At 41.0% G+C, this 18,324-nt stretch overlaps 1 protein-coding gene across 1 annotated transcript in view; it reads right to left on the bottom strand.

Moving 5' to 3' along the window:
* Window positions 1–491: 491 nt before the first annotated feature.
* LOC116835757 (uricase-like) overlaps window positions 492–18,324 on the bottom strand; it is a 29,587-nt gene continuing 11,754 nt past the window's right edge. The window contains exons 2-8 of the mRNA XM_032798871.2: window positions 17,978–18,196; window positions 16,623–16,739; window positions 14,755–14,833; window positions 4,278–4,464; window positions 3,543–3,666; window positions 3,062–3,145; window positions 492–2,292 (exon numbers count right to left, since the gene is read on the bottom strand). Of these exons, the coding sequence (XP_032654762.1) occupies window positions 2,212–2,292; window positions 3,062–3,145; window positions 3,543–3,666; window positions 4,278–4,464; window positions 14,755–14,833; window positions 16,623–16,739; window positions 17,978–18,196 (891 nt within the window). The 3' untranslated portion in view covers window positions 492–2,211. The remainder of the gene's footprint in view (window positions 2,293–3,061; window positions 3,146–3,542; window positions 3,667–4,277; window positions 4,465–14,754; window positions 14,834–16,622; window positions 16,740–17,977; window positions 18,197–18,324) is intronic.

Raw genomic sequence — 18,324 nt, forward strand, 5'->3', positions numbered from 1 at the left:
CTAAGTCACCTAGGGACAGATTTTTAAAGATATTTAGGGGCCTAACTTTAAATGCCTTTAAAAATCCAGCTCTTAGACATTGCAGTTGCAAGCAGAGCACTGTTTAAGTATCTTTTCAAAGCTGGGCTGAAATGCCTGCACGACTACAGAGCTCTAGAGAGACTGCATGGCACGAGCAATGATGTGTGTTCAGAACCAATGGGAGGTCTGAATAGGGATTTTGTTGTCTTCTTTATGTCTTATGGCTTCCATTAAGTTTTGTCAAACCACAATGAGCAGGCTGTCCACACACAATGAACTACCTGCTTAACCTAGGAAGAGGTGGGTGATGCAATGGTCAGGGGAATCCTTGTTTTAGCTTAAATGGAAGGGGTGGATCATTTTGGGGGGACTGATCTGAATTTAATATTAGTAATGTTATCTGGTATGTATTCATTTTAATGAAATCCATATGGGCTCTTCCCTAATTCAATATAATAGTCAAAAAGCAGTTTTCTTTTAAACTTCACTTTTTATTTTTCCATTCAAAGATACATAGATAATCTCCAAGACCATGCAGTCATTAAATAATAAGATAGCAGAAATAGAAAAGAGATGAGACCCTTAAATGTAATGCAAAAAACTTCACACAAGGAAGGAAGTAATGTCCAACACAGAGTTAGAACTACAGACCAATTAGTTGGGTCAACTAGTTACCAGCTCAGGCAAATAAAAGCACACCTGGACCAAATCCATCCCATGATACAAATTGTCGTATTGTCTTTAAGAAGACATCACATTTTGATGAGAAATAGCTGCCTTCCAATTTTATGTGGTGTTTAAGATAAGCAGATGAATCCTTTTGTGGAAGAGAGAGGGAGAGATGCTTCTATGTTGCAAGCAACCTCAGTTTCCTAAATGCCCATTCAGGTTGTGTTCCCTAATTTTAGTGTTACCCAAAGCATGTGATCAGATCCAGTAGGGCAAAATAAGTCTAAATGTATTGAGTGAGGAGTTTAATGCCCAAAGACTTTTGGGGTGAGATTTTTAAAAATTGCCTAAGTGATTTGAGCACAAGTCACATTGGATTTAAGGTCCTATGTCATTTAGTAGTTTTCAAAATCCTGCCCTTGGAAATTAAAGGCAGTAGTTTCAAGCTGATGGAATTTGAGCAGGTTTTATATTGTGGATGTGTTAGCGACAGGTTGGGAACACATAGGTGTAAGATGTGCTGATTTTGCTATTTCATATCTGCGCTCAAAGGTATGTCCTGGAGTTGTAAATAAAGTGGAATTTGCCTACCCATTTTTCTCCCCAAAAAGTCATAGCTTACTTTTTGGGTTGACTTCTGCCTGCTCAAAAGTCATGATAGTATTGTTAAATTAAAGAATAAGACCTAAATAACCCCACAGAGCATTAACCCTTTAAGCATTTCAGTGATTAACAAAGAAGCAGTTATATAGCTGTATAATCCCCATAGCTGGTTGTTTGATGAGCAATAATGCAGTAGCCATCTAACTAGAACCCTTAAATAGAAATTAGTCCACATCTGTACTATTAATATTGTAAGGAAGATATAATATATAAGTAGGTAGAATGTGGTTTTATTTCCTCCTTTGCTTCATGAAGAAATCAGGATCTAATTGAATTTACATTGGCAATATGTAAATTAGAGAATTATTACTTATATATTGGGCCAGATTCTTAGCTGTGTAAATCATTGTAGTCCATTGAAGTCGTACCAGTTTACTCCACCTAAAAATTTTGTCTCATGTCAGTAAATTAATTTTAGTGTTAATAGGAGGAATGAATTAATGCATGCATATTAATAAATAATGCATAAAACCTATTCAGGGTTATAAATGTGCAAAGCACATTACAGACATTAACTAATTAACTGGAACTTTCATAATAAGCCTAAAAATAATTGTCTTCTAATGAACTGATTTTAATGTTTCTGGCTGGGATTTCCAAAGGAACCCAAGGGAATTAGGTGCACAAATCCTATTGAGATTCATTGGGATTTGGATAGCTGAATTCCTTAGGCTCTTTTCAAAATCCCAATCTCTGTAATTTGTAGAGGGAAAAGTCAGGTCAATGAATAGAATGGATACATTCTGAAAAGAAAGCCACATGGTAAGTGTGTCCTATATGGGCGAATAGATCCCATATGTTCAGTTGGTCCCTTGTCAAAACATCCAGCTAATTGACTTGCTGCTCATCTTTTGCATTTTAGGCTTGCTCTCTTAAGCACTTCTTCCTACCGAGGGTGCATGTATAAGAAGCATAGGGAATGTCCACTGGGATCAGAACCTGAACATAAATGACATATACATCAGTAGCTGTCCTCCAACTGGAGTACCCATCAACCTCAGCGGCATCATTGAACTAAAATCAATATTCAATAGAACCTGAGGGCACTCAACACGTCAAAAGATCAAGCCACCAGGTACCATTCCTGCCCTTACTGAAGTCAATGAGATTTTTGCTATGAAGTTAAATGGGAGCAGGAGCAGACCTATACTGGCTATTTAAAGGGGGTAAGATAAGAGTAGTGAGGGCAGGGGACCCAGATCCAGGGGAAGGAGAACAGAGCATAAGGGAAGACTAATTCATCTGTCTAAAGTAGCAATCGTAAAATCAAATACCCTCATTTTCCTCTCATTTATACCAGGTTTATACTAGTGTAAGTTCATCAGGCCAGCTCCTCAGCCACACCTGGGCACCACTCTTAGCAGCTGAGGGGGAGGGAGACAAATGCTGTACTGCTTCCACCCTTGTCCCTCTCCCATCCCAGAGTTGTGCCCAGGTCTAAATTATACCCAGCTGCAACAAAACAGCAAGAGGCTGTTCTAGCAACTGGGGATTTCTGGAGCACAGCCGGGCTCCGACCACATCCCCTTTCCTTCACCACACCCTCAACATGCTGGCCCTATATCACAAGAGGGAATCCATAGGAACCCTGTTAACTAGCTTTTGTAGCCAATTTGCACCACCAGAGCAGTGCAAAGGAATCACATCTCTAGTGGGCTGGGTTTTTCTAAATGACACCATGCATTTAATATTTTAAAAGTTCCCTCACCTCCTTGTCATTGGTCAATCCAAATTTCTCCAGGTCTATGACATCATAATAAATGTTGTTCAAGGTGACTTCAATCTCCTGTATCTAAATGATAAAAATCTGAAACGGTCAGTTTGTCACCATACTTTCCTGCATGACAGTCTGCTAAAGTATTTAAACAAAGGTCACAAAAGGAAGTAGAGCAAAGAGGATAAAATGGGCCCATTTTAGAAACACTTGAACACTATTCTGTAGCATTCTTCCCTTTTGTTTCTGAGTCTGCTCCTGTGAAGTGCTGAGTGCCCTTCACGTCCATTATCCTCATAGGAAGTGCTCTGCATTTTCTCTGCATTCTGATTTTTCCAAAACAGCTAGCTGCCTTTTCAAGCAGTTTCATGTTTTACTTAGGTTATCTAGACAAATAGGCTCAGCCTGAACATCTCAGTGGGTCCCATGACTGTATTTGCTTTATGTCCTAAATATTAAATGATGAAAAAGATACCTGTGGAACTCTCGCCAGGATGAGCATCTGAATATTGTTGATAGTCTTCTGGTGACAGGGTGAGTATTCCCCACAGTCAGGTGGCCCAGAAAATGCCTCAAGGACACACTCATGAACAGTGTCCCTTAAAAATATTGTATGAAAGTAAAGCTCTAAAATTACTGGTGAAACATGTTATTAATTGCTGTTATGCTTGTTTTTTATCTGTAAAATTTTATTTTCATTTCCTCTGTTTCTTTCTAACAACAATATAACACAGGGTTTGTACTAAGCCCTCCCCTTACTAATTCCCCCTCCCACTCCAATCTCCCAACCCTGTAATATTGCAAATCAGCATTTTATTTAAGCTATTAGTTTATTATGCAGAGGGGAGCTGTGTTCAAATATGAACTACTCAGTCCAGATCATCAGCTGGTGTAAATCAACAGAGCTCTTTATTGGAACTACACCAGTTTACACCAGCTGACAATCTACCACTCAGAGCCTTATTTTCAGAAGTACTGAACACTCATAACTTCAGCTGAAGTCAGTGGGAGCTGTGGGTGCTCAGCAACTGAAAATCAGGCCTAGAGAATTTAAATAAGACGGTTTTAATGGTAACAAAAAGCAAATTGCGGTTGCTTTTAGAGCACAGTCTGTGCAGTGCCTACTGCATGTGGAGGGTTGGTTGGTTTGTTTCTGAAGGAGTCTAGGATAATACATTTGCCAGCAGACATAATTCAATTCAGTACGTACCATACGCAGTCAAAGTCGATATCTTGACACACTCCATAGGACCACTTGCAGAATAGTTCTGCACTTAAAACCCTGTCGGTCCGGTCAGGAATTGTGGTGTATTTGTCCCTGTGGAAGCCTTGAAATCCAGACTGTGTTGTTTTCTTAAGTTTCAGCTCTTTAATTCCAGAGATAACAAGTGGACAACCTGTGACCCAAAAACATTAGAGGGGAAAGATCAGCTCCTATTCATGCAGGGAGATGGGAACTCTGTGCTGGGGTGACATACTGCCATACAGCATTCACCCAGAGGTGTTTTTTTTTTACATTTGTGTGATACTTAAGTATTGTTCAATATTATTGTCTGCACACAGACATACGGAGCTGAGAGCCAACTTCTATAAAGTTAGAGTGTGATCTTGAAAGGTGCTGTAGGTCCTTTCCTTAAGGAGTGGACACTCCCAATCCAATTCCTATTAAAATCAATGGGAGTTAAAGGCATTCCACACCTCACCTTTTTGATCAGCCCCTTAGCCATATCTATGCCACAGACTTTATTTCACACAACGTACATCAGTATACAGACGTCAAACTTAGTATATCACTCATGTGCGTGCCTACTTGGCTGCTTGCACCAGCACTGCACATACTCACCAGGACTGCTTGTGTCAATGCAAAGTGCAGTGTGCCATTGTCTGGCACAATGCGTACTGAGAAATTTTTGTCCATGGATCACTGAGAACTAGGGGCCAAGTTCCCAGCATGCAAGTGTCTTCACCCCATAATCCCAGCCATATCCCATAATTTTTGCTCCTTATTTTTAAAACCCCACAATCCCGCATGTCACTTTTTGGTTTCCACCATCTCTGACAGAAGCATGGAACGTACAGAGCTCTGCACTATTCTGATAAACATCACAAATACAGGACACCTGATTCTCCTATATTTGCAGAGGCACAGAAGTACCACACTTTAGCAGTCAGCCATGCATGTGTTCTGTGCTGAGCTGTTCTCTGTGCTTTGAGCTGTGGTTGCTGTTAGGACGTGTTTGGTGTTTGCTGTCTAGTTACAGCTATGACCATTTCCCTCAGCCTCTGAGTTATGTGGCTTTGAGTACTGTAATGCATTCTGCAATGTTTGTTGTGTACTATTAATGATAATTGTATTCTCCAAAAATAGAAAATTTGAGTGGCAAAAACAGCACAGAAAAACCATGAGCAAAAAACTGCAGGCTCTGCAATAGAAACTTTAAACATATATTAACAGAATGGGACTTTGAAATTGGAAAGGCGGCTAACATTTTTGTCCATTTCAGTGTACAAATATAATCTGTTGTGCCTACAGATATGCCGCCTGTGGCTCTCAGAGATCAGTGTACATGAAGCTGTGGTTTTCCTTGCTGGCACCCTGTGCAGAATGGTAGGAATAAAGATGTGGCTGTTATGCCACATGGAATGTAGGATGGTACATGGAGCTGCTAGAATGAAGTTCTCTCAGGACTGCAAGGGGTGCGGAGTCCAGGATTTTTGGATCTGTACATCAAGAGGTCTGCAAAAGCATTTGTATTTGCTGCCTGAGAAGACCCATTATATCCTGGTGCATCTCCCTCTCCTTTTCCTGGGCCTGTCTCCTGTCCACTCTCTCTTGCTTCATGCCATCTGCCGTTGTGGCCCTCCAGACCCTTTGTTCAGGGTCTGGTGCAGCACTGGCTTGCTGGAACTTGCTGAACATGTCCTTGCTAGTCCTCTTCTTCCTCCTCCTCCTCCTCAGGATCTGGCATTCTGTGAGTGAGGAAGGCGTGCCCCTCAAGGTAGCAACAGCAGCAACTGCTGATAAAAACAGACAAACGTACCATGGATTTACAGTCACAAGGGAAAGGGAAAGATAAGTTTCAAAACTTCCTCCCTTATTCCAATAAAAATTTTTAATAAGACATTCTTACTGGCCCTTTGGCTTCAGAGTGCCTCTGCACAGCACCATTCTCCAGCCCCAGTGGTGGTGAATATGGCCTGCCAGAGGCAAGAAGGGGTGGGTGGAAAGGTATTTTGGTTTCATGAAACAGACTTTCTGTTTCTATTCCATGGGTCTGAGCATAGGGCAACGGCACTGATTATTGGCACTATTTTTCTCAAGTGGTCATGATTTTAGCTGATATCTCACTCCTGGGGGTAACAAAGGCACAGAGAGCACAGCTGCTACTGATGTCCCAAAGCCACCTGAGCCCATATGCTGCTAGTCTATATTCTGCAATGGTGCCAGCCAAACTCGTCATGGAGTGGTGTGGGAAAGGAGGGAAATACAAGGCAGCCATTCCTAGAAGCCTTTAGGGGAGAAGTGTAGAGCACTTCCATGAAAGTTTCATAGAGCTTTCTCAGGAGGTACATAAAAAAATACCGCTTTGCCTGCCCCTCTGCCAATGAAAGCATATACAACTCTTACTTTTGTTTGTTCTGCCTTTTGCCTCGTCTACAAGTTAACCAATGAAAAGATGATACTTGTGTCTTATTAGCTTGGGGATGGGCTGGGTACCATCTTTAAACTTAAACATTGTAAAGAAAATGCATAAACACACTTACCCAAGGTTCCTTCCCCTTCTTGAGTCATCCGTGCTTAGCTGATGGGACTGACTAGACTGTGGCAGAATCTCAAACAGGTCCTGGCTTGGGGCATGGCTGGAGCCCCCCTGCTGCATCTCCCCACTTCTTCTCCACCTGCTCACTGTTCATGGCTGGGGTCTCTGTCGCAGGCTCCTCCAAGGTATCCATGGTGGTCTGCAGTGTGCAGGTAGGGTCTTCGCCAAGTATGACATACATCTCATTGTAAAAGTAGCAGCTCAGCACCAGATCAATTGTTGCGCTCCCTGTCCTTGTGGTATGCCAGGTGCTGTTACTTTGCTTTCATGCAGCACTGCTCCTCGTCCCCATCATACCTCTTAGCCTGCGCCCCTGCACAATCTGCTGGCAGAGGTCCATGTTTCTCTGGCTGGTCCGTGGCTGTGCTTGCACAACCTCTTCTCCCTACACCCAGGAGATCCAGTGTCTCCTGTCTACTCCAGGCAGGAGCATGTCTAATGTCTAGACTCAACATGGTCAGCTGAGCAATAAGAAAAAGGCATTTCAAAAATACTTGAAGTGGGGGCAGCTTCCAGTCTCTGTGATCCACAGGCAGTGGAGTTCACAATTGTGACCAAAGTGGTCTGTGTCGCAGGGAATAAGGCGTTGTGAGACAGCTGCTGGAGAATTGTTAGGGTCAAGCCAGGTCACATAGTGTCTACACTCCCACTGCATGACTGTGGTTGATGCTGCTCAAGGAGATGGTTTTACTGCGTCAATATAATGGAGTGCTTATGTCAATGGGAGACACATTTTAGTACAGACACATGCACAAATAGGTTGATGCAAGGGGCCTTATGTTGACCTAATTTTGTAGTGTAAACAAAACCTTAGACAGAGCTAGGACTTGTTTCAGCTCTCATTGAAGAGAATGGAAGGATTTCCATTGACTTCAGTGGGAACTGAATTGAGCATAAGTGATGTGGCCTAAGAGAATGATGAGGTCAGTTTTTTCCCAAGTAACAGCAGGGAGTATTGTTGGAAATCTACTATATATAGAGTGGAACCCTTCTGAAAGTCCCTCTTTCACATCCGTCTCAGTGTGAGTTCTGCATGTGTTACATTTGGAGGCAAGCAGCCAATGTGAACACTTGCAATTTGGATAACTTGCAGACATTGGTTTTTGTACCTGCAGCTTCAAGTTGACAGTCGGTACTTTCAGATTTGACTGCTACATCTAAAACTTATTACTGTAGATGTGAGGATCACAACTTTCATCTGAATACCAGCCAGAAGATTTCTTGACTTTATATTTGAGAAGCTCTTTTGGATGATCCCACTGGGAAATTTCATGTGTCTAATCCTTTGGATTACACTGACAACTGAACATTTAACTTTTGTTTCCTTATGCAATAGAAAAAATTTTCTGAGCTAAGAGTCTTTTGTTTGGTCCCAGGTAACAACCTAAATCTGTTCTGTGTGTGAATGGTTGCTGTATCACAAATCTTTCTATTAAGATACTTGAGAGTTATCACTAGTGACAGTTGAGAGGTATTTCATTTTTTTAAGCATTGGAAAAGCACATACCCCACATACATAGCAATATCACGTCTGTATGGCATGTGAAACCAGCCTTGTGACTACACCCAGATGTCCCCAAAACTGAGACTCTGCAGGTCCAAAAGGGAGTCTACTCTTCTAGACCAGATAAGGATAAATTTCCTTCTGCTGACTCAGGAGATTGGCCAGGAGATATAGTCTTTCAAGGTGCTTATGCTTTGAAAAGTGATTGTATAAAAATGGCATCATGAATAGGGATGGCTGAAACTTTTCCATCAAACTGGTTTTTTGACAGAAAATTTAGGTTTGTCAAAACAAAATTTTTCATGAAAAGCATCTGCTTTCCACTCAAAATGTTGCTTTTGTCGAAAACTTTTCGCTGAAAACAAAAATATTTTTATTAGCATTTAACATTTTTATTGGGGAAAAAAATCTTCTGACCAGTTCTGATAACAAAATTTCATACTTATTCTGTGTCAGTGATTTTCAAACTGTTTGGTCAGTTGAAAAAGATAGCATTTTCTAGCTGCCAGCTTTGTGTAGAATCTGAAAGGCAAGGTGGGTTGTTTTTGACTGTGAGTTCTTTAATAACGTGGATTTTGCAGCTGAATCTTAGTAATTCTGCTGATAATGTGCAAGCCAGAATAGGCTCTGATTCACTCTCTCTTACATGTATTAGCTCTTGCCTTTATAAGACAATATTTGAAGAATAGCCTGTAATAGAATTTCTTAATTTTTAAAAAATGGCCGCTTGATACAGGAGATATTTAAAATGGATTGCCTCATCTGAAATAATAATCATATTTTATTTTGCAGATACAGATCTCTCATTTTTATTCTTTGCATTCTTTTTGTTGTTGTCTTAAACTTGTCTAAGGAGTTGTATCTCTAATTTCCAGTAGATTCCCCTCTTTTTCATACCAGGACACTGGAGCAATTAAAGAAAAGACTGCCCTCAATAATACTTCCCAGGTTTCATACAGAGCCTTGTGTGCTGGGACAGGACTTGAGGAGTTTAGTCAGTGCTGTGTAAGTAGTCATGCACTGGAGGCGCATGAGCCATGAAACTCCTAATTTATATATTTTACTGTCAAGTATCACTGCCTCAGTTTAAGGAATTCCCCTATAACCTGGGATATAGATATCTGATATATCTTTTGTTTTAAGCCAGAGGTCCCAAAACTGTGGGGCATGCCCCCGTAGGGGGCACAGAGGAACACTGGGGGGGACCTTGCGGGGCCCAAACCAGCTCCCACAAGGGGCGGGGAGGGGAAGGATCACCACCCAGTCCCTCCTCACCTCTACCTCTGCTCTGGTCCTACCTCAGCTGCATCCCTGGCTCCTGGCCCTGTCCCCAGCCTCAGTTCAGCTCCGCTCCCAGCCCTGTGCCAGCCCCCAGCCTCGGCCGCTGGATGCAGCTCTGTTCCAGGCCAGGACTGGGCCAAGACCACGAGTGAGCTGCACCTAGCCACGGGCCCAGATGCTGGATCCCACCACAGCCCAGCTGCAGCTCCGCTCCTGCCCCCTCCACAGCCCCAGCCTCGGACCCCATATCCCTGTCCATGATCCTGCCTCCCAGCCCTGGCTCCAGAGGGTTCGGGGTAGTGGACACTGATGAGGTAAGCAGGGTGGAACCCTCAAAAGTTTGAGGACCACTGTCTTAAGCTCATTACAGTGGGTGACTGAGCACCTATGCAATGTTTATTGAAAGCATAAAATAAGGTATTTTATCTATCAGTTTATATAGCTTTTATGTTTTCTTTTCAGTTGCCAGATATTAAATCAATTAAATTAACCACGACCTTTATTGACTCATAATAGCTCTATGCTTGTTAACATTCGATATGTTGATAATGAAATATGCTTATGATTATATTAATTCTCACAGAGCTCTTTTTACTAGCAGAGTGAAAGGGTGAAATGCAAGGGTTTCCAGAGGTAAATTTCGAAGTCTAGTTAATAGGTGTGTAGGAGGATCATTAAAGATAGAGACAATTATCATGCAAGAAATTAAAAAGGAAATAGTTGAAAACCATCTCTGGTGTTACTCCTCACCTATGCAGGAAATCCAGAGAAAACTATTAAAGGGCTGCGTGATAGCAAGACTGAAAATTGAAGGTAAGTCATTTTGGTGAGTTCTGGTACATGCTTTTTGTCTGCAAACTCTGATAGGGTGCTCCCTCCAGCATGACCTTTTGTAGGCCCTGCAGATGCAGTGCATTCAGCACCCCCTCAGTTTCCCTCAGTCAATTATCCAGACTTGAGTTGATTCAAAACATGTACCCCCTTCATGGGATCTAATTTATGAAGTCTTTCTATGGATGGGAACTTATTTCACTAGTGACCATAAGTCACGCCACTCTCGGTTCATATAAGAGTCCTGGTCAGCTCTTGTTCTTGTTCAAGAATTCCCACCCAACCTCCACCCCTACCCCCCTTTGAGGACCTGGGGTTGTGCTTCAGATGGTGACTTTCTCAAAACAGGAATCCTCAGCTCTCCTCCTTGGAGCTGGGTTGTAAATGTAACCCTTCTGCCCGGCAACAGCAACAAGGGCCAGATTCAATATCTGTTAGCATTACAAAACACAACTGTCTTGAGCCCTCACCCAGAAATCTGGGAAAATTAAACGCCATACCTGGGTTCTGCTAAGAGATAATACTTTCCCACTCGCAAGTGCTAAGTCTGTCTATAGCAAAAGGAAACTTTTATTAAAAGGAACAGGGAACTTAGTAACTTTAACACACTACTCCCCGTTCCCTCTGCTGCACCCTGCTCATGGTTGGTTGTCCAAAATCAGTGACATCCCCAAATTCAGGGGTGCATTCAAAAGGATTCACCTCCCACTCCAGAAAGGGTGTGGGTGTCAAGCAACATCTCTGCTGCAGTCACTGCTCACCAGTGCTGCTGCTGATGGCCACCACCGCAGTCTCTGCTTCTGCTTGTTGCTCACTGTCACCTCTTCCTCTAGCTGTGATGTAGTGTTCTGAGGTTACACTGCTTAGCAGTATCAATGGGTAGTGGGGAACCTCACTTCTGCTGCATCCTCTGTGTTACCTTTCATCACAACACCATCCCCACACCAGGTCTAAGGCTCAGCCCCCAAAACTGCTCATCAGTGATTTCAACTCTAGTGATCACTGAACAGAAACACAGTCTCTAATTTGAGTCTGATCAGCTCTGTCTTTAAACACCAGAGGAAAAGGATCAAATGGTATCTAGGACTCTTTAAACAAAGTCTGCACCACCACCGGTTATCCCATCACCCGCTCATGTTCGCATGGATTTGGCATCACTACCTCCTGCTTGTGCATGAAGTGCAAGTAAGGGTGGCCCTCTCAGCTGAGGCATTTTGGGTTCAGTTCTGCTGCCCTTTAGTCGTACAACTAGGAAAACATTTAATTACCCCCTCACTCAAGACGACAGTGCATTTTAACCCAGAACAGCTGGAATTGATCAGTTTGGCAAAACCAGTATGTCTGCTGATCACCTAGGCCCAATAGGTGTGTCTATGCAAATATCATCTGCTTCTGAGGTACTTTCCCCCAGCTCATCAGTAGATGACAAGGGAGAGAGCTCACTCAGGCCCTGGCTCACATTAGGTAGCCAGTCCCTCCGTCTCTCCTTAAACAGGAGTTCCCACTCTCGTCCTTGGAGCTGGGTTGTATTTTAGCCAGGTTTTCCATCAGCTGGCCTCTTTTTCCCCAAATAGTCCTCAGGTTCAGTGTGTTCAGCAGGTCAGCCTTCTCCATCTGCTATCAGTCCTACTGTGAGGGAGGAGGCAGAATTTATGCTGGTCCTCTTCTTCCAGTTCATCCCCAATTGGTTGTGCGAAATGATAGCTTTGCCCCACCCACTCTGCAAGGCTCCTGTGCCCTTAAAAACAGCGTAATGGCATTTCTTCCCAAGCACCATTTATTCCTGGCACTGCTTCTGCTCTATCAATGTCTCCTAGGTCCTTGTATATACATTGGACCATTGAAAATCTTAAAAGGCAATGTCACGTAACAGGGATGGACTGACCCCGTAGGTGCCACGATCCTTAAGGGACAGACTGCTCCCTCACACAAACATTCATAGTTTTTATGCATGTGGTGTACAAGGTCTGGTGATGAGTCTTTAGGCATAGAAAAATATGCGATACTATCAGTGTATTAAAAGCAAGAACTTTTCCAGAAAATGATATAAACTCTTTAATTTCATTTAGGTTTCTTTTTTCATTTCCTTGTAGAAGTTAAGAGAGGATGTGGAAACCCAAGTCAGAATTCATAGGTTCATAGACTCTAGGACTGGAAGGGACCTCGAGAGGTCATCGAGTCCAGTCCCCTGCCCTCATGGCAGGACCAAATACTGTCTATACCATCCCTGATAGACATTTATCTAACCTACTCTTAAATAATCTCAGACATGAATTCCACAACCTCTCTAGCAATTTATTCAGTGTTTAACTACCCTGACATGTAGACTTTTTCCTAATGTCCAACCTAAATCTCCCTTGCTGCAGTTTAAGCCAGTGCTTCTTGTTCTATCATTAGAGGCTAGGTGAACAAGTTCTCCCTCCTCCTGATGACCCCTTTCGTACCTGAAAACTGCTATCATTCCCTCTCAGTATTCTCTTTTCAAACTAAATAAACCAATTCTTTCAGCCTTCCTCATAGGTCATTGTCTCAAACCTTTAATCGTTCTTGTTGCTCTTCTCTGGACCTCTTCAATTTCTCCACATCTTTCTGAAATGCGGACCAGAACTGGAACAATCCTCAGTTGAGGCCTAACAGCGCAGAGTAGAGCGGAAGAATGACTTCTCGTGTCCTGCTCACACACACCTGTTATGCACCCAGAATCACGTTTGCTTTTTTGCAACAGTTCGCACTGTTGACTCATATTTAGCTGTGTCCACTATGACCCTAGATCTTTTCTGCATACTGCTTCCTAAACAGTCTCCTTTTTTTTTTCCATTCTATGCCAACATCTAAGTCGTTGATAAAGATATTGAACAGAGCCGGTCCCAAAACAGACCCCTGCGGAACCCCACTTGTTATACCTTTCCAGCAGGATTGGGAGCCATTGGGAATTGCTCATGCTGCCAAAAATGTGGCATTGGTTAAATGTCCTCAGGATCATAAAACATCTCTTCTTATAGACAACTGAGGCCAAAATTCACTGGAAATTTGTGTCTGATGCTGCCCATTCTACTGGTTGAAATACTGGAAAAAACACTCAGAATGAGCCTTTCAGAGCTCTTTGCTGTTCACAAAGGAAATGAGTTGTGCCAAGATACAAGGAGATATGCTAGCTAACCCATAGAGGTGCCTTCCAATTCTAACAACCCTGTGAACCGGGAAGGGGACTTGATGGGTCATAAGACTGATAATGAGCTACAGAGTCTTTCATCTCTAGATTATGAATTTGCATACAGCCTCAGTCAGTAACAATTAAAAGTTGTTACTATCTGATGATTGTTCAGTATTAAGTACCCTATTGTTACTATTTCTATCTCAGCAGTGCCTAGAAACTCTAGTCCCATTGTGCTTAACGCTGTAGTGATCTCAGTCCAGTTCCTGGCATTACATCCTCATGTTACATAAAACAAAATTTGGGTCTAAGTGGCATTCTTGTTGGCAGTCACAGCAATGAGGTGGAATTTGTAGATTCAAATTGGTAGCTAGATATCTAACATGCTAGTTTACATATGTAGGTGCAGCTTTAAATCCTACATTACTTGAGCACTCCAAAACTCTGACTGAACTCAGTGGGAGTTTTGGTGATGCAAGGAATTCAGAATTTGTGCACACAGATTTTAGTGTTTACACATGAAAAATTGCTTGCACAGAGATATGGGTGCAATTTTAGAGGTTAGGCTGAGGTCCTCTAAAAGCCTGACCTAATTTGTAATGCAGAAACTGAATCTTTTTAGAAGCAAAGCCAAGCCATATTCGTAGGGTTTTGCAGTATTACTGTAAATTAGTCAGTTGGACTAAAATACTACGTCTTTGGGAGTGACTGTTAGAGTAACACTAATATTCAGAATATAGGCTGTACTACGATGTATTAGTTGAAGCAGGTCATTTTCAGAAGCCAGTTCAGTCCTATGAGTTTATGTAATAGTAATGCTTTGTGAACAATTGTAATTATTGTGTGTTTAGGAGAACTCTATAAATATAAGGCTGGATTCTGCTCACCCATGATTCAGTGAGCAAGGACAAAGGATCAAACCTACCTTAAAAACTTTGAGGGTGCGCCTTTCTTTGTTTTAGCACTGTGGATAATCTTTGATGTTCTAAGCCTTTAACTCCTGCAGCTATCTCTAAACCTGTGTTTGTCTTTAATCGATAGAGACATTAAGGAAGGAGTAATGATGCTGAAGGAAAATTAGCAATTATTTTCTCACCATTCTGACACTGTTCGGCTTCACAAAAGCGAATTCCTTCAGGAACACAGATAAAGGAATGGACATGGGGAATTCCATTCTACAGATTTAAAATACACTCGTAAGTAAAACTGTAATGAGTTGTAATATAACTTTAAAAAAATGAACTGAGAGACAAACATCCAGAAAAACACATTAGTATTTTTTTTAGGGCTGTCGAGTAATTGCAGTTAAATCATGTGATTAACTCAAAAAAATGAATCATGATTAAAAAAATTAATAGCAACTAATCGCACTTTTAAACAATAGAATACCAATTGAAATTTATTAAATATTTTGGATGTTTTTCTACATTTTTATAGATATAGTATTTTGTGTTGCAATTGAAATCAAAGTGTACATTATTTTTTATTACAAATATTTGCACTGTAAAAATGATAAACAAAAGAAATAGTATTTTTCAATTCACCTCATACAAGTACGGTACTGCAATCTCTTTGTCATGAAAATGCAACTTATCAAGTAGATTTTTTTTGTTACATAACTGCACTCAAATACAAAACAATGTAAAACTTCAGAGCCTGCAAGTCCACTCAGTCCTCCTACTTGTTCAGCCAAGTAGACAAACAAGTTTGTTTACATTTGCAGGACATAATGCTGCCCATTTCTTGTTTACAACGTCACCTGAAAGTGAGAATAGACCTTTGCGTGGCACTTTTGTAGCTGGCATTGCAAGGTATTTACTTGTCAGATATGCTAAACATTCGTTTGCCCCTTCATGCTTTGGCCACCATTCCAGAGGACATGCTTCTATTCTAATGAAGCTCATTTAAAAAAAAATGTGTTAATTAAATTTGTGACTGAACTCCTTGAGGGAGAATTGCATGTCCCCAGTTCTGTTTTTCCCCATTCTGCCATATATTTCATGTTATAGCAGTCTTGGATGATGACCCAGCACATGTTGTTCATTTTAAGAACACTTTCACTGCATGTTTGACGAAAATGCAAAGAAGGTACCAATGTGAGATTTTAAAGATAGCTACAGCACCTGACCCAAGGTTTAAGAATCTGAAGTCCTTCCAAAATCTGAATGGGATGAGGTAGGAGCATGGTTTCAGAAGTCTTAAAAGAGCAACACTCTGATGCGGAAACTACAGAACCTGAACAACCAAAAAAGAAAATCAATCTTTTGCTGATGGCATCTGACTCAGATGATGATAATGAACATGCGTCAGTCTGCACTGCTTTGGATTGTTATCGAACAGAACCCGTCATCAGCATGGATGCATGTCCCCGGGAATGGTGGTTGAAGCATGAAGGGACATGTGAATCTTTAGTGCATCTGACACATAAATATCTTGTGAGCCAAGAACAACAGTGCCATGAGAACTCTTGTTCTCACTTTCAGGTGACATTGTAAACAAGAAGCAGGCAGCATTATCTCCTCCAAATGTAAACAAACTTGTTTGTCTGAGCGATTGGCTGAACAAGAAGTAGACTGAGTGGACTAGCAGGCTCTAAAATTTTACTTTGTTTTATTTTTAATGCTGTTTTTTGTACATAATTCTATGTTTGTAAGTTCAACTTTCGTTATAAAGAGATTGCACTTCAGTACTTGTATTAGGTGAATTGAAAAATACTATTTTGGTTTTTTTCAGCGCAAATACTTGTAATCAAAATAAATATAAAGTGAGCACTGTACGCTCTGTATTCTATGTTGTAAATGAAGTTAATATATTTGAAAATGTAGAAAACATCCAAAAATATTTAAATAAATGGTATTCTATTATTGTTTAACAGTGCGATTAATCATGATTAATTTTTTTAATCACTCCATTAATCGTGATTAATTTTTTTAATCACTTGACAGCCCTAGTACTTTTAAATACCTTTTCTAGACGCCGCCATGGTACCTCTTGAACATAGGCCTTGACATATACCACATGGCAATATGATGAAATTAAGTGATTGCAGATATCCAGGGCAAATTGTTCTATTATTTGGATCTAAGAAAACAAATAACACATTAGAGAGCACCAATTATCTAATGTATATGGCATACAGAACACAACATGCACAGTTTGTCTGGATCACTGTAAATATTTTGAGTGAAAATGGATTTTGTGGATGATATGGATGTCATTCAATTCTGGGTTTATAAAGACTGTCTTTCTACCCACCTAGGCAGCATGCACTGTAAACTGCAATAGGAGCTAAAGATTCACATTAATCAGCGATCCCTTTTCCCTTAGATATAGTATCATCCACACAAAGGAGAGGGCAGGTAGAATAACTGGATTGAGAGAAGCCACCACTGGTACCTGATCCTTAGAAAATGTAATATCAGAACATTCGTGGTAGGTGGTCTCATTGAACAATAAAAACTGCAGAACACTAAAGGTTAAAGAAGGGATTTCATAATGAGACTGACAATTTGGTCCATAGTGTGGTATAATTAGGCTATATGGAATAAGCAGATTAAAAGAACACCTGAAGCCACTGAACTGGGGGTAATGATACTTATTTTCTTTGAAAAGCTTTTTGAGATCTGCTGATGGAAAACACTATATAAGAGCAAGGTATTATTATTCTTATTATTTATTATGAAAGAGTACACAGCTGTCCTACTACAAAAGGTACCTGAAGACAGGTGTGAGAACAGTGCTGCCTTTGTCAGACAAAAGACTACACCAGAAAACTGAAGGGAGGCCCAAATTCCAAGTTTAAGATTCAGAATTGGATTCATACTTTTTCAAAGTTCGGGGTATCAGATCCAAGGGGTCCAAATGGAAAAAAAAGATTCATGATGGGGGGCGGGGTTGTCAACCAAACCTAAAAATGTCTTCCGCATATAAAATAAAGATTATCCACACTTGTGCACCAAATAGCAGCTGAGAAAGTCAATGCTGTGTATGAAGAATTAGTACTGGAAAAAGGAAAGATCCAGTTCAAAATCTTGAAGAGAGCTTCAGTGCCAAACTGGAAAGCAGGAAGCAAGAAAAACATATGAAAGAAAGTAGGAGTTTTACATTAGCCAAACTCTCTTCAACTTTTGCCTAGAGATGAGCTTCTTGACCTGGATGAGCTTTGTAAGGGGATAGGACAGGGCAATGCAAGAGGAGAGAGGATCTTTTGAAATAGGTTGACAATAGAAAAGGAAGAACAATGATCACTTCCAAATAAATCTGGGGCAGCATCATAAATACCAGTCAGTACAATATTAAATAGAATCATTTAAAAATACCCCTTTGCATTTTGCCAAAGCTAAGACAATGTTCTTCATGGTGTCAGTAGGGATAACAGCAGAATTGTCTCCATGCAAGTATTCATTGACAGAATCCAGTCTAATATGTACACAAACTTCCACTTCTTTAATGCAGTGTTTCTTGCCATCTCTTCTAATGCGAAGGAGTTTAATCACATTCTTTCCATACTCGGAATTCAGGACTTCCACATCTTCATTCTGCAGTGAAAACGCAGGCATTTCTTACTCAGTGGAGATCACAATTATAAAGGAAGCCAGAGCCAGGCTCAGCTGGATTAAATACCTGTTTCTTTATCAGTGGCGATCATTTTATTTTTGTGTTTACC

This window comes from Chelonoidis abingdonii, chromosome 7 (assembly GCF_003597395.2).
Source record: "Chelonoidis abingdonii isolate Lonesome George chromosome 7, CheloAbing_2.0, whole genome shotgun sequence".
In the NCBI taxonomy this organism is placed as follows: domain Eukaryota; kingdom Metazoa; phylum Chordata; order Testudines; family Testudinidae; genus Chelonoidis; species Chelonoidis abingdonii.